This window comes from Sipha flava, unplaced genomic scaffold (assembly GCF_003268045.1).
Source record: "Sipha flava isolate LNK unplaced genomic scaffold, YSA_version1 38_pilon_pilon, whole genome shotgun sequence".
Lineage (NCBI taxonomy): Eukaryota > Metazoa > Arthropoda > Insecta > Hemiptera > Aphididae > Sipha > Sipha flava.
In genome coordinates, this window is record NW_020273099.1 from 2,513,377 (window position 1) to 2,528,812 (window position 15,436).

At 27.8% G+C, this 15,436-nt stretch overlaps 1 protein-coding gene across 3 annotated transcripts; it reads right to left on the reverse strand.

The window, feature by feature from the left end:
* Window positions 1–1,420: 1,420 nt before the first annotated feature.
* Window positions 1,421–13,317, reverse strand: LOC112688308 (choline/ethanolamine kinase). 3 transcript variants are annotated; one of them, XM_025561446.1, is made up of 8 exons: window positions 12,726–12,818; window positions 12,440–12,648; window positions 8,718–8,830; window positions 5,689–5,905; window positions 3,696–3,931; window positions 3,378–3,630; window positions 3,149–3,307; window positions 1,421–1,668 (listed from the first exon to the last, which is right to left on the reverse strand). In XM_025561446.1, the coding sequence occupies exons 2-8, from the start codon at window positions 12,461–12,463 to the stop codon at window positions 1,603–1,605; spliced, it is 1,068 nt and encodes a 355-aa protein (XP_025417231.1). In that variant the 5' UTR covers window positions 12,464–12,648; window positions 12,726–12,818; the 3' UTR covers window positions 1,421–1,602. The 3 variants fall into 3 exon arrangements, with proteins under 3 accessions (XP_025417231.1, XP_025417230.1, XP_025417232.1); XM_025561445.1 differs by lacking the exon at window positions 12,440–12,648 and having other exon boundaries at window positions 12,726–13,317; XM_025561447.1 differs by lacking the exons at window positions 12,440–12,648; window positions 12,726–12,818 and adding an exon at window positions 11,847–12,373.
* Between the last annotated feature and the right edge of the window lie 2,119 nt (window positions 13,318–15,436).

The window sequence follows — 15,436 nt, forward strand, 5'->3', positions numbered from 1 at the left end:
ATAACAACTTTCAAAATCGTACAATAAATTGTAATTAAAATTAAATAAAATGCAGTGATTGTATTATATAAAAAAAAAAAATACAATAATTACTTATAACAATAAATAAGAAAAGATATTTTTAGAATATTATGTAGCATAAGTAAATTTTAACTAGGGCGAAATCATAAAATAATTAAAATATTATCAATAATAAAGAGAAATATTACACGAGGAACAAATAAAAAACGTCAGTAGTTTTCAAATAGCCCCGTAAACCTGACTTCTTATTACCATTTAAATTTAGCACATAATAAATATAATTCCTTGTAAAATATAAAATATGAATATGAGTATAGAATTAGATAAAAAAAAAATAAGTATAATATTAGAAATAATTGCATGTCGGCAAACATTTTAATTTAATAATAATGAAAATAAAGATATTCTTGTATTTAATGCAGCTATTATTAATGAATTAAATTAAAAATTAAATAAAATATAGTGAATGATAGTTCTAATTTAAAAGATGTATTTATTTATGTGTGTATAAAGAAAATAAATATCATAATTTTAAACATGTATACTTAAAGATTATATTTTTATGCAAACAAACTATTTGATAACAAATTTAATAATCTTTAAACACAAATCGCCCAATATCAATGGTACAGTTTTATTTTGCTACATTTCTGATTTGCAGTATATCTAATTATAAAAAATTGTAATAAAAAAATAAAAATTTATAATTTTGATATGTATGTATATTTTTTTATACTTAAAAAAAAATACAATTTGAATTCAATATTTATCAATAATAATTTACAAAACCATTTATAATTTTTTTTGAATAACATAATATTTGGTTCTTTTGTTTTTATAAGTGAGATATGCATAATAAAATACAACTATAAACAAATAAATACTACAGGAAAGTGTACCTAAACAAAATAAAATTGAAAATGACTTATAAAGACACAAATACACTGTAAAAAGCCTAAAAATTAATAAAAATAGTAAATCACATTTTAATTACACATAATAACAGCTAATAGGACACACAATAGCAATATATAAAAAGTACAGGATGGATTTCTTAGTTATAAAATTTGTCTTTAAGTACAATAACCACATATTGGTGATAAAATATCACCTATAATTATTATTGAACAGTTACATAATTTTTTTCCTATTTTTAATTTAGTACTTAACATAAAGAGCTATCAATCAATGATATTAAATATCACCAGATATGAAGACAAAATGTTTTTATTCTTATATCTTTTAAATAATAATAAAAACAAAAGAAAGAATCTGATCTATGTTAACAGTCAACAATTGAAATTCCTGTAAATAAGAGTAAATAAATGAAATGAAAAACCACATAAACTCAAGTTATTATTTTTAAAGTTACTTATGTAAAATTAATTGAAGCTCATAGTAAGATTATAAGAACACTTTATTAACGTATGTTAAGTGAAAAAAGACAAAAAAATCAGACTAACAAAATTAAGGACCAATGTTTGAAATACAAATCAGTCTTCACCAGAATATTCATTCAAATTGGTCTACAATTATACTATTCCATTAATATAGTACTCATGAGTATTTCCACATTATATATTATTTATTATTTATCAAACTATCTTTAAGCTTAAAATAAGATTTGAGACGTTCCACAGCATACTCCTAAAACAAAAAAAAAGAATAGTTATGATACTAAATTTATACAACTGAAAAATAATTTTAATATGATAACTAAAATCCAAATAATTATTTAAAACATTGACGATTGAAAATAATAAAATTACTTAATTAATTTGAATTTGTTTAATGTTTAATCAGTTGCGTAAAGTAGAAACTTTATAATGAACCACCTAAATTAGGTGGTTGGGTATTTGCCGTCCCTGAGTGATGCATAAGCAACTTGGATAAAATACTTTTTAATTTTATTTAGAATAAATACTCGAATACTTACAAAAAATAGTATTCCGAATATGTATTCAAATACTTTATAAAAATTGTATTCCGAATATATTATTTAGAATACTTTTAAAATATTTTTAGTTTTCATACTATAAAAATAATAAATGTCCACTCAACAGAAATATTTGAAATTGTAGGCTAAATATAAGTTATTTTATTGTATTTTTAAATTACATAACTGTTATAGTTTATGGTTTACAATAATAATAAACACCTGATATTAGCTTATATAAGATAGGGTATAGTTAATAATAAGTTAATAGTAATAAAATCATTTAAAAAAGATGATTTAGCGGTATTCAAAATACTTTATTAAATACTTTCAAAAAAAAGTATTTAAAAGGTATTTGAAATACTTAAAAAGTATTCTGAATATTGTTTTCGGAATACTACCCAAGTCTGTGCATAAGGTTATAATTCAAAAGGCATAATTGTTATTCGTATAAAACTATGAAAACACAAGTTATAGTACAATTTAAAAAAAAAATATTTATTTACTTTACAGAGTGAGCATTAGAATATTTAAATGCAGAATAATAAACTTTACGAATAGTGAATGCGTGTGTATCATATTCTAATTTTATCTTTGAACAATAATTATTGTAGGGATGATAATAACTCTTGCTTTCATATCATTCCATGTATAACCAATAAATAGTGATAATTTGCATGAACAGTTTATTTTCATTTTATAAAACATATTTAACTTGAATAATATTTAATATTAATCAAATCATCAAACACAGTAGCTTTTACACTAGAATCGTTATTGTATTTTTGATCTTCTATTTTTTTTTTAAATGTTTGTGTATTATGATTTTTATAAAAAAAGTAGTGGAAGCCTAAATAAAACAAATTAGCAGAGACACGTCTAATCAAGTAAAAGACAAATTAATGCATTTTCTTTGTTAATTGTTTCTATTCAAGATTATTTTTTAAAGTGTTAAATTTAGTTAATTAAGATACTTATTTTTTTATTCCAAATAGCTGATTTATTAAATACTTTTTTTTTTTACCCTTATATTACCAATTCATTATTTATTGGTTAAAGGTCAATAGTCTATTGGATGGTGGATTATAAGTTAAGTTGATTTTAACTACCATGTTTTAAAGATCCCTATATGTCACTATACTTAATTACAAGATAAAGTAAAGAAAAATAAAATTTAAAATGAATATTTACCCTATATCCAAAAGTAATTTTTGATATTCGGCTATTGACTATACTCCATATACCCCAGAATAAATGAGATGCCAAAATGAAATGTTTTACTTCATTCAATATTATTTCAACTGATTCTTCATGTCCCATACATTGACAATATCGCTTCAAAAACTCAGTCTAAAATAAAAAAAATAATTATTGATGTATTGAATTTGAATTTAAATAATACATTAATAATATTATTTACTTGTTGGTCTTTTGTTGGAAATTGATCTCGGTTGACTGAGTAGTGTGGATACAGAGGATTTGTGTAATCATATGTCCATTCAATAAAGTGATTGGCTAAATCGAATCCACGATAATTGTAAGCACAATATTCATAATCAATTAGGCATAATGATCGACATCCTGAGGTTTCATTTTCTTTCATTAAAATATTACCCTCTTGCAAATCATTGTGACAAAAAACAACAGGTGACCTTAGTTTACTCAAATGTTTCCTAAAATTGTGTAAATATTTTCAATACATATCTAATGTTTAGTTAAATTATAAATGTATCCTTACTTGAGCCATCGAGTTTCATCGCATAGATTCGTAGACAGTATTTGATCAAGCTCCAAGTTGTCCCTTGACCAGTTGGCATCTTTTATCAGCTGTTGTAACCATCTATCCATGGTATCCCACAACCATGTTGAGTCTTTATTAATTGGAATGTTAAGCTGGTGTAAATTGGCCATTTTTTCTGCAATCATAACGCTTAATTTTGGATCGCTCAACTCTTCAGATTTCAATGACCGAGCCTGTAAGTTATCAGAGATACAGAACATACATGAATTACTTCAATTTATTCCAAATGAATGCCTTTTAACAAAGTTCACTTCTGTATGAAGTATTGGATGTTTTAATATTTTGTGTACTTGTTCTAAATCTAGGACAAAAATACATTAAATATGAATGAAATAAATCTTATAAGATAGGGTTAATGTCACTAAGTATTCCTATCAGTGTTTAACATTTAAATGAACTCAAAGCTTAACTTACTGATCAGCTATGACTAACATGATAGTTTGTATACTGATGAACTTGACCATTGAGTCTGAAATTTATTTTCGACTTTTGGAAAAATAGCAATATATCCAAAAGCCGATGTTACGTCAAAGTCATTTAATTATGTTGATATATAATATATAATTATATTAGCCTATATTTTATGTAAATCCAAAAGATAAATACTAGATAAAAATAACAGTGGACCTACATTTTTTAGTACTCTACATTTAAAGAAAAATTATTTATATCTGTAGCTGATTGGCAAGGGACCAGAAAAAAACCAATCATTCAATATTTATTTTAGTAACAACTAACATTAGATGAGTTAAAGGTTATATAAAAAGGATAAACCGTTATATTTAATATTATAATTTTTTTTTCAATGTACTTGTTCATAACAGATATTTTATAACTTTATTATTTATTTAATTTTTTTTTATTTTTCTAGTTATTGAATATTTTTAAAGAAAATCTAATGTAGAATTAATACTTCAAATATTATGTTGGTCAAAATTTAATTTTTGATAATTTTTAATAATCATTTACAAACGATAAAATCTTTTTTAGTATAAATTCAAAAAATCTCGGACAGGATAGTGTAATTTTACTGTATTCAATTTGAATGCAATTATTGCATTCGTTAAAAAACTATTCTGAGCGGACGAGGGAATTTTTTTGTTTAATTTTATTCGTTTCTATGGTAATAAATAAAGCGTTTTAAGAACAGCTTGAGAACGATTTATTTAAATAGGTAATTTATATAATTATAATTATAATTTATAATTAGAAAATATCATAAAAATGAAAAAAAAAAATAAAAAATATAAGAAAAAGCTCAAAAGTTGCTCAAATGTTTTGAAAATTTTACCATGTCTAGGTAAGGATAATATAAGTAAACAACCCAAATGTCAAGTTTTTACGAATATTTTTAACCGAATTACAACAAAAAAAAACTCCCAAAATTAAATTTTTCCGAGCTTTAAACCGTAAGGAACAAAATCTAAAATACAACAAAAAAGATCTTTTGTCATTTTTCATTTGAAACAATATTTTTAGTAGAAAACGTCTTCCGTAATTATTTAATATAATAAAATCGTGAAATCGTACGTTTTTATCCTTTAACTGCTTTTATTTTGAGTACCGTTTCGGAAATCGAAAAATTACCTCTCTAAAGTACCAGCTCAAGAACATTACCTTTCAGAAAAGATGCTACATTTGATACTTTTGAGCAAGTTAAGAGGGAGAAAAAGTGTTTACAGAATAAAAAAGAAAAGAAAAAGAAATCGCTCCGCTCAGAATCTAAAATGTAACACTTTTGTAAATATAGATTAAAATAAATTACAAAATATAGAATTCTGAAAAATGTTGTACATTTAAGAAAGTGCTTAAAAAATGTTAACATTCTTTTTTTTTTTTAGTGACACATTTTTATGATGAAATAAATAATCTATTATAAACTAGTTCAATTAAAAATCGCTATGCGATTATTGAAGGTGAACGTGCTTACCGGAATGTATTCTTCTAGACGGCCTCCAGGGAATATTCCGTGTAACTTAGGCCCCAAACCACGTTCCGACAACAATGTGAATATGACAGACTCTGTGATTATATTTTCTATCGCACTCTCGCCATGTGTTTGACCATATAACCTCATCAAAACGTCACGGGGTTCAGCATTACTTTTAAGTAATGTTACCCGATAAAGCCAATTACTTAATCCACCACTGTTAAAAAATAATAAACATACAATAAAAAAATATTAAAATAAAAAATGTTATTTACGTTCTAAATCTTTATTGATTACCAACTTTTCGCTATTTCTTTAAATGCATTATGCTAATAATTATGCTCTACGGGAGAGATGCGCTAGGTGTGCCCCAGTAACCCCCAGGAATGTTATAAATTGCCCCCTACAATTTAAGTAAGAGTAAGGGGTTAGTATTTTAACTGAAGTTGCTCAAATTCAATGTAATTTATTCTAAAATATTTGGTAAAAAATAAATTATGTTTCGTAGGTAAAAGAAAAAATGAATCTAAATTTTCTAAATTTTCATGAAAAAACCTATTATGATAATATAACCGTCGAAATTAAATACAAAAGTACAATTCATAAATAATTGAAGCTATCTATTATAATTTTTCTATCTTATGTTTTTAATATTTTTATATTTTTATATTTTGAATTGTTCTTTTTAAATACAGTAAGTTAATACTTTAATGATGTGGTAAATTATCAATTAATATATATTAAACCAGGTCGGGCATATTTTTACGAGAAATTATAAATTTAATAGTCAGAAATTCTACAATAACGTGTGTACCCTGTAGCTTACGAGGTTAGGCTACCCCAATCATGTCCATTGATAATATTAAAAAAAAAATAAACATATTTAAAATAAAACTATCAGGATTGATTCTAAATATGGGCATAGTAATACACAAAATATCGACTCACACGTCACACGGTATATAGGTAATAAGTTATTATTACTAATAATAATTAATAAAGTAATAAGTTAATATTACTAATAACACTAATAACCAGTGCTTGATTTGGCAAAATTAAAGGGGGACTCTGTTTGCTTTAAAAAAAAATTGCGTCCCAAAACTTGTTAAGCGTTATAATTATAACGTATTAATAGTAGGGGGAAGCTAAAATTTCTAAAAATTAGAAGGGGTAATCCGTCCCCCTGCGTCCCCCCCCAAGTCAAGCGCTGCTAATAACTTATTCTCACGTGATGTTTCACGCGTTTCTAAAATGTCTTCAGTAAAATTATATTACATAAAAAAGAAAATGGTAAAATATGGCATGTTTCAAAGTTAGAAATATATTACGTATAAATATGCAATACTCAATATAGACATTCTACAAATCCAAATGCATGGTATTTACACATTTCCACCTGTCGTTTTACAATGCAAATTACCTAATACGCTGCATGTTCAACAATCGTTTTGAGTTTTTACGAACAATATACGTGTTTTAACTATAATGTAAAAATATCACGTAATTAAATGCATAACGGTCGTGATGCGGCGCCTATTACCTATTGCGTCTCAAATAAATGGTTTTAATATTTTTAAAATCGATTAGAATCTATAAGGGGATGAAATTGAGGACGGAAACCAATTAAAATGCCACCTCGACCTCGTAGTTTAATTTAATACGATTAAGCAGTCTCTAAGTAACGGTTTTTTGTTTGTTGTTAAATAGTACAATTTAAATTATAACCAATTGCGTGATACACAATTTTTATTAATACAAAAAATAATATATTCAAATCATGAATAACATTTATAGTAAATACAAAAAAGCCAAGAAATAAAAATTCATAAAACTAAATAAGGAGTTTAACAATTTTCCATCCAAGTGGCTGAGAATGGAGTTTAAAAAACATCAAAACTACATATACTAAGAAACGAGTAAAATTTTTTTAAAAAATTAAACCATGCTCATCCAAATTGAACACTATTCAAATATCAAAATTTTTTTTTTCGGTAGGTATATACAAGTACTATAAATATTCTACAAAAATAACCGAAAATAAATTCATTTCATATATTTTAAATAAGAAAAATATACACCATCACAAATAGCTACACTAATTCACATAACTCACGTAAACATAATATTCAATATAAAGCACATCGTTTTTACTATTAAAAAAATTAAATTATATAAAGTTATAAACAACCAACATATTACATTTCGACACAAAAAATTTCATGTTCAAGTCTACTTTAAAGTTACCATTGTTACAGAAAATAATTGATTAAGAACTACTGTGTCATATATACAACATACATTAACAGGCATGTAATTTAGGTTAGAATCGCGGTGGAAGCGATTGCCCCCTAATAATCGTATTGTAGTAACCATGAATTAAAATATACGGTATATACCAATTTATTGCTCGTTATTTAAATCCCTTAAAGAAGGTGAATTACCCCTCCCCAAAATATACATCTATTTACGTGCTAACATGTAAGTACAATATACATTTTGTATATTACTATATTAAAACTGAGCTCATAATTGATAATATACGATATGTAAAAGCAGCATTAAATTTATTTTATATCTCCAGATACCTCAAACTATGAGGAGTTTTAATTATATTTTAACTAGATTGATTTGTATAATTGAAAAATAAAGGGAACTTAATCTAACTGGGTCACCTATAATCTGGTGTTATATTTTCCAAAGAAACCGATAAGAGTAATAAAATATCTAACTATTTAAAATGTTTATATTTTACATTAAAAAAGATAACTATCAAAAAGTAACGGAAATCAATCATAGATAATGTTTTCACTTTAATATTCCATAATAATTAGGCTTGCTCTGATTTTAATCTTATTTCAGTTTAGTATTTATAGTAATTCAAATCATAGATTATATATATAATATACGTATGTATAAGTATATTTAATCTATGTTCAAATGTATTACACAATATAAATATTACAAACAATGGTGTCACATTCTCCAAAAAATAATGCATACATTTACATTATTATAACAATAATAGATACCTAATTCGTTTCACGGTTATATCCTTGACTGTTATCTTCTTCCAGGGACCTTGTAAGTAGCCCCGGCAAAGTTTAGTTGCCATTTCAAACATATCGTTGTACTGCGCAAGACCCTAAACAAAATAACATACCCTATGAAATTAATATTGTAAAAAAAAAAAAAATTATAATTTATTAAAAATAAAATAAATTATTACAGATAGTAACATAACTAATTATATTGATGGATATAATTAGTTTCAAACTAATTATAAGCCGGCAACCTACTAATAAAAAAAGAACCAAAAATGTATCCAAATTTCAAATGTTACAAATAAAATCCACGTCGATTCTAATAAAATTAGGTACACAGAAGACGGGCAATGCTTATAAAATAGATAATTACTCAGATAAGAAAAATAGTTCAAAGGCTATTTTTACAGTGTGTTCATGTACGAATTACAAGTGAAATAATTTATATTTTACAATGAACTAAAAAATATTACTTAAAATCATTATGCTTTTAGTTCATATGCGTCGCATTGTGTACTGTGCGTTACGTCAATTGCAACATACAATAATATGATAGTATGTCTTTTATGATAAAATGTTTACTCGTTTATTTTATCAAAAACAATTATGGTTTTAATAATCTTTCATTGATCATAAAATAACATGTTATGTATTAAAAATATATTACAAAAATATTATTTACGTTTAAATTACTATAAAAATAACAAATAATTTCCATCATAATATTCCATTCATAATATTACGTTAAATAAAATATTTTATTTGATATTCTGCAATATTTCATTTATTTTTTTAATAATTAACACATTATAATTTATATAATTAAAACCAAATGTTTATTGTTTATCATAGTTTTACATTTATTTAAGCCAAAAATAGTGGAAATTTGAACAAATAAGTACCTACATAAAAGAAGCAAGTAATTTTGGGATAATTCCAAAATTCTAATTTTGAGTTAATTCCAAAAGTACAAAAGTACATATAAGTATATTTATTCATTTTTTTAAATTAATGACTACGTTTAAAAATGTGTAAAAAAAAATTATGTACTCTTCATTCTATATATTATTCGTTAAGATTATTTACTAATATAAAATTGAAAACAATTTTACTTAAACGTATTATATTTTAGTTATTATTTATTTTTAAGTATTTATTTCGAGTATTAACAGTTTAAGTTGCAATATGTCGAAAGTTTTTATGTTCTATAGTTTTTCAATTATAGATTCAGAATAAAGAAAATATAATTAAATTAAAATTTCTAATAAAGCACCTAGTTTGAACAATATATTAAAAAATATATAATAATATAACATTGTTCTAATCTGTATAAAACGAATTATGTAATTAATAATTTTCAATTAAAAAAATAACACATTCATTGTTAAACATCAGACATTGAAATGATAATAGCAGAGTAAATAGTATATTATAATTTCAATATATACACCTAGAATTAGTAAGAATATTTAAAATTAAAAATATCAAAAATAATGTTTTTAGAAAACCATTAGTTTTACACAACAAATTTTAATGACTCTCATTTGTTTTTAAAGCCGTATAAATATTAAATAAATTATAAATATGATTCCAATGATAAATGAATTAACAATAAGTGAAGTTAAACACTCACATAAATCATTATTATATTTATTCATTATTCTATCATATTAAATTAGAATAGTTTGTGCTATCCTAAGTGCTATCGTAAAAAAAATAATTTATAATCATATGATATGCTACAAGTAAGGAACGGATTTAAATGCTCTAAAATAACAAGAAAAAATCTTTAAAAAAATTCGATTTAATGTACTCGTAACAGAATTTTTTTCTCTAAACATGTACTAAAAGTGGTCTAAAAATATTTTTAACATCGAAAAAATTTGTTTTGTTATTGTAAATTCTTATTTTTATTAATTATTAATTTTCTTTTATCCTAAAAATTATTGCCAAAATGAATATACAATTTAGATAGTTACGATATTTCTACTTTTACCTTGTGTTTGACATGCATTCAATATATGCAAAATAAGTATATGAATTTTAACTAAATTGTTATCAAATTTTATATATAATATATAAATGACTTAAAACATAAAAATACTCTAAAAAGCAAAAGAGAAATGCAAAAAAAATGCAGGATAAAAGTTACTTTTTTTAATTACTTGATGTGTGAAATTCACTTTGTGCTTGGAAAGCAATGTTTTGGGACATTCAGAAGAAAATGTAATTTGCATTCAAATCTGTACCCTAATAATAAGCTTATTACCAATATCTAATGGTTTTATAAGTTAATTAAATAAGTTTATCTTAATATAAATACATGTACATAATGTAGGCTTTTGGAGCTAAGATTTAATTATTAAATTAATAACGATTTAAAATTAATATTAATGGAAGAACTATAAATACGAAACTACAAAAGTGTACTTTTCATAAAATAAAGAAATAAGAAGTTTGTCTTAAAATATTTAGATTTTATTATAATAGTTTAAATAGTATATTTATTAATATTATGCATAAAGTGTTTAATCCGTCAACGTTATTTCTATTATTTATTATTTATTATATTGACTGATATATAAATATATATATATATATATATATATATATATTGATGGTCGAATTGATAATCAAACATTTAACCTCATCTTCTGTTATATATTCATTTATATTATTTATATTATCCCTATATTATTTGACAATACATAGGTATTGTTTTTATTTTTGATTTTAATATATTTGTAAAACTTTTCTAATATATTTGAGCATTATGTATCTTATTTTGTCATCACTAAGCTATAAAAATAATACTAATACCGGTAATTATTTTGACTATTGAGTAAATTGAAATTAAAAATATTTTCAGAATGTCAACATCTCAACCCTCTCATATATTTTATTTTAAATACGATACACCGAAAAATACTACAATGAATATGATTGTCAATATCGCTGTTTTCAAAACGGACAAAAAGCGCGTCAACCTCGGGATCGATTAGCTAGAAAAGCAAAAATTGACCATGAATCGTCGATAATGCCAATCCGTTTACATAATTGTACGAGCTCGCGTAACAATTTGACACATTGCATAGCAGCACTTTAGTAGGTACTCACTCAGCAATTTATAACGACCTTCTGCACGCGGCCGATAAAGACAATAATTGCCAACGATCAATAACCGTAAGACGTAATTATTAATCGTCGACAGTGGCGTTATTAAATCCGCATTGGCGACGCGATTACTCGGATTTATCCGATTATTCAATGAAAGGGGGCGATACGAATTTCAACTTATAACCAAACGGAATGTACATCTATGTTTAAAACACATACATAAAAACATATAATATGGTATTATGAACTGTAATATTATACGATTTGATGGATACATAGCACGTAACATTTAAATTTCGCGATAATAACTAGTCGACACACGCGCCCGACCGACGGACGTGATACACGGAATACAGTGACAAGATTTTCAGCGGAAAATAGGTCAAACCACCGCCGCACACCTATAACGATGACACGTGCCGTGACTTTCACGCAACCGAACGCAATATATATATATATTATATTCATCGAAAATGAGAATGCAATCACGTCGTTAAATTAGACTCCCTCCTCCCCATCAGATCCATTTTCCAAACAAACGTTTCTCGTACAGTTCCACGACCAACGCGGTCAGTCGGTATTACCGCCCTTACCAGTGCTACGACGACGTCACGCATGAAAGCCCCGGGGGAAGGAAACGAGCGCGAAACGGCCGCAAAGAAGGTGATCTCGGATAGAAGTCGCTGCCCACGCACCAGGATGGCAGGATCCACTGAAACGCGGCCGCCGCTGCATTAGAACGACTGCGGCGGCGCGGTCCGTAACTCGAGCCGAAGGTTCTCAAAATTTGCCGTGCACCAATCTGCGAAGCAAACGTCCCCGCAGGGGGGTTGTGGTGGCGGTGGTGGTGGTAAACGTGGTGTCTACTGCTGTACATACCTGTTTCTCAGCGCTGTTTACGCCCATTTTGCCGGCGACCACTTTGTACAAGTGGACGGCCACGGAGACGAAGAAATTCTTGGTCTTGGCGATGTTCATCCGCCGGACGGATGAAATGTTGGACATTAGCCGCTGGCCGTCGAACATCAAACGACGCGTAAGTGTCTCGTAATATTTTTATTTTTTTTTTCCCAATATATTTCCCTCTCGCAACAGCCGATTTCAACGCAATAGTTTCAGCGCCGTGGCACAAGACGATCGACAATAATTTTTATTTCCAATGCAACAAGAACGGGCGCCAGCAGTTGTACACGCGTGAAATATCGACGGACGAACGTAAATAAAGCCGTTGCAATGATGAAATTTGTAAAACAGCAAATGCGGACGAGGTGTTGAATAGTATGCGGCGGTACACGTACTGCAATGATCGAATAATATCGGAACAATTAATTGTAGTGTTGAAACGTGCGAGCGCGTCTGTGAAATAACGATGAAATCGACGACGACGACCGTCTCGACGAGCTGCTGGAACGAAATTGAAATGAAAAGCGCTCGAGAGTACTATACCACGTAGTAAACTACGTATCACGCACGTTACGACCCGCGCTCCCAGCTGCTGGTGCTGCTGTCGCCGCCACCACCGCCACCACCGCGGTCACGTGACGTCACACGCGCGGCTGTGTCATCAGTCCGCTCGGCGGTCGGGGACGGGATCGGCTGGCGGTGTACGACGGGGTCGACGGCAGCGGGCGGCCCCTGGCGTGCATACCGGGAAACGGCGACGTCGTTGTCTACGACGCTTCGAGCTAACCACGTAGACGCAGCGTGGCAGTATCGCAATCGGCGGCTATCGCCCCGCGCGTTTTTCCCGCGACGGGTGGGGAGCATTTGCCGAAGAACTGTGCACGCGCGGAACGTTCCGATAGTGGCAACCTTATCGTATCAAAGATCAATTATATTTACATTAAAAATCAATGTATTTGGTCCGACCCATAGACGTGTTATAAATTTAGGTTCTACGGTCCGAGCATACCGAGTGTCTCGAGCGTCCGTTTTAGGGCAAGGCAAATAAATAACAGGGCATGTCGTCGCTTCAACTTTGTTATGCACATGTATATATAATATTGCGTAATGATTATTCTTTTAAATTGATTTACATACGATTATCGGATTAGTTGGCTACGATTTTAGTGTTGCAATACTTTTTTATGGTTGTATTATTATGTAGGTAAATACCAATGATTTTATAATATGAGTCCGCAGAAGCGGTTTTTTAGAATTTTTTTTCTGAGGGTGGGGTCCTTTTACATGAGGGGCGGCTCCAAGGGGGGGCTAGGGCCGTTTTTCCCTTCCAAGCCCGTACCGTATTTATAAAAAAAATGTATAATGTTAACAAAAATGCATATTATAATATGTACTATCATACGACATGCACGAGTATGTAGCCATAGAGGTATGACGGTTGAAAGGAGTTTCTCCACACTTCGGAGACTAAAAACCTGGCTTTGTTCAATGATGACTGAAGATTTTCTATAAACATTATGTCTAATATATCATAAATCATAAAGTAGATATTTTAGATCAAATAGATCATATTGGGTAGCAGGCATGTCATCACCCGCCGCACGCGATAACATAATACGCCGTATTATTATAAATAACTTATGTTTATTGACATTATCAAAACAAATTTGGGAACTAATATTATGTATATTAATAATATTCTGGATCTCTGATAGCTATATTGCTATAAATACATTTATTATATATATATATTAATAAATTAAATACATTAATATTAATTTATGATACTGTTATTTAAAAACAAAAAGGAAATAATGATTTCAAAATAATTTTAAAAGTTCGATAATTCACAAGTGAGCAAATTTCTGACCACAAAATTTTGGCGCCCCCAAAAAACTGGCGCCCGGGGCAGTTTTAGACAATGCCTTGCATCACCCAACCGTAAAACCACCACTGTACGTCCGTGCATTGTAAAACCGTAAAAACACGTTAACATATGCACAAAATATTTAATATTTTAAAAAATCAATCACTTGTTAATTAAAATAATATTTTTTCGATTGTCGAAGCTAATTTTTTTGCCTTGGAGTATTTAAAACTATCTCGAAATATCTTATATCATTATTATTACTTCATCGTAAATTATTCGTTTCTAAACGGTACAAAAAGTACACAAGATATCCAGAGCCGTGTCAAATTTTTCAGCTCCCCAGGGCAAAATTTTTTTTACGGGGCCACTGGGCACAGGTAGCAAATTAAGTGCAGATAAGGGTGCCTCTTACATTTAAAAAACTACGGCGCCCAGGGGCAATTGCCCCCTTAACACGGCCCTGAAGATATCCCACGAGATAAATAAACCCATTGCGATAAACATTCCTTGAAATAAGGAAGATAATCATATTTTGGTATGATATATTCATATTTTAATTAAATTGTTATGTTTTGATAAAAAACATTTTGGATTATTATTTTTAAAACATTTATGATAGCCTTGTGTTATGAAATTATTAAAAAAACATTATAACAATATTACACCAAAGTTAAATATTACCAAGTATAGTTTATAAGTATGTATTATTTTATTATGTACCACAGATATATAAATATATATAAATGTATATAGATATATAGGTATGTGTTTTATTTTATTATTTTATTTAAAAAAATGAAACAAATAAAACATAAAA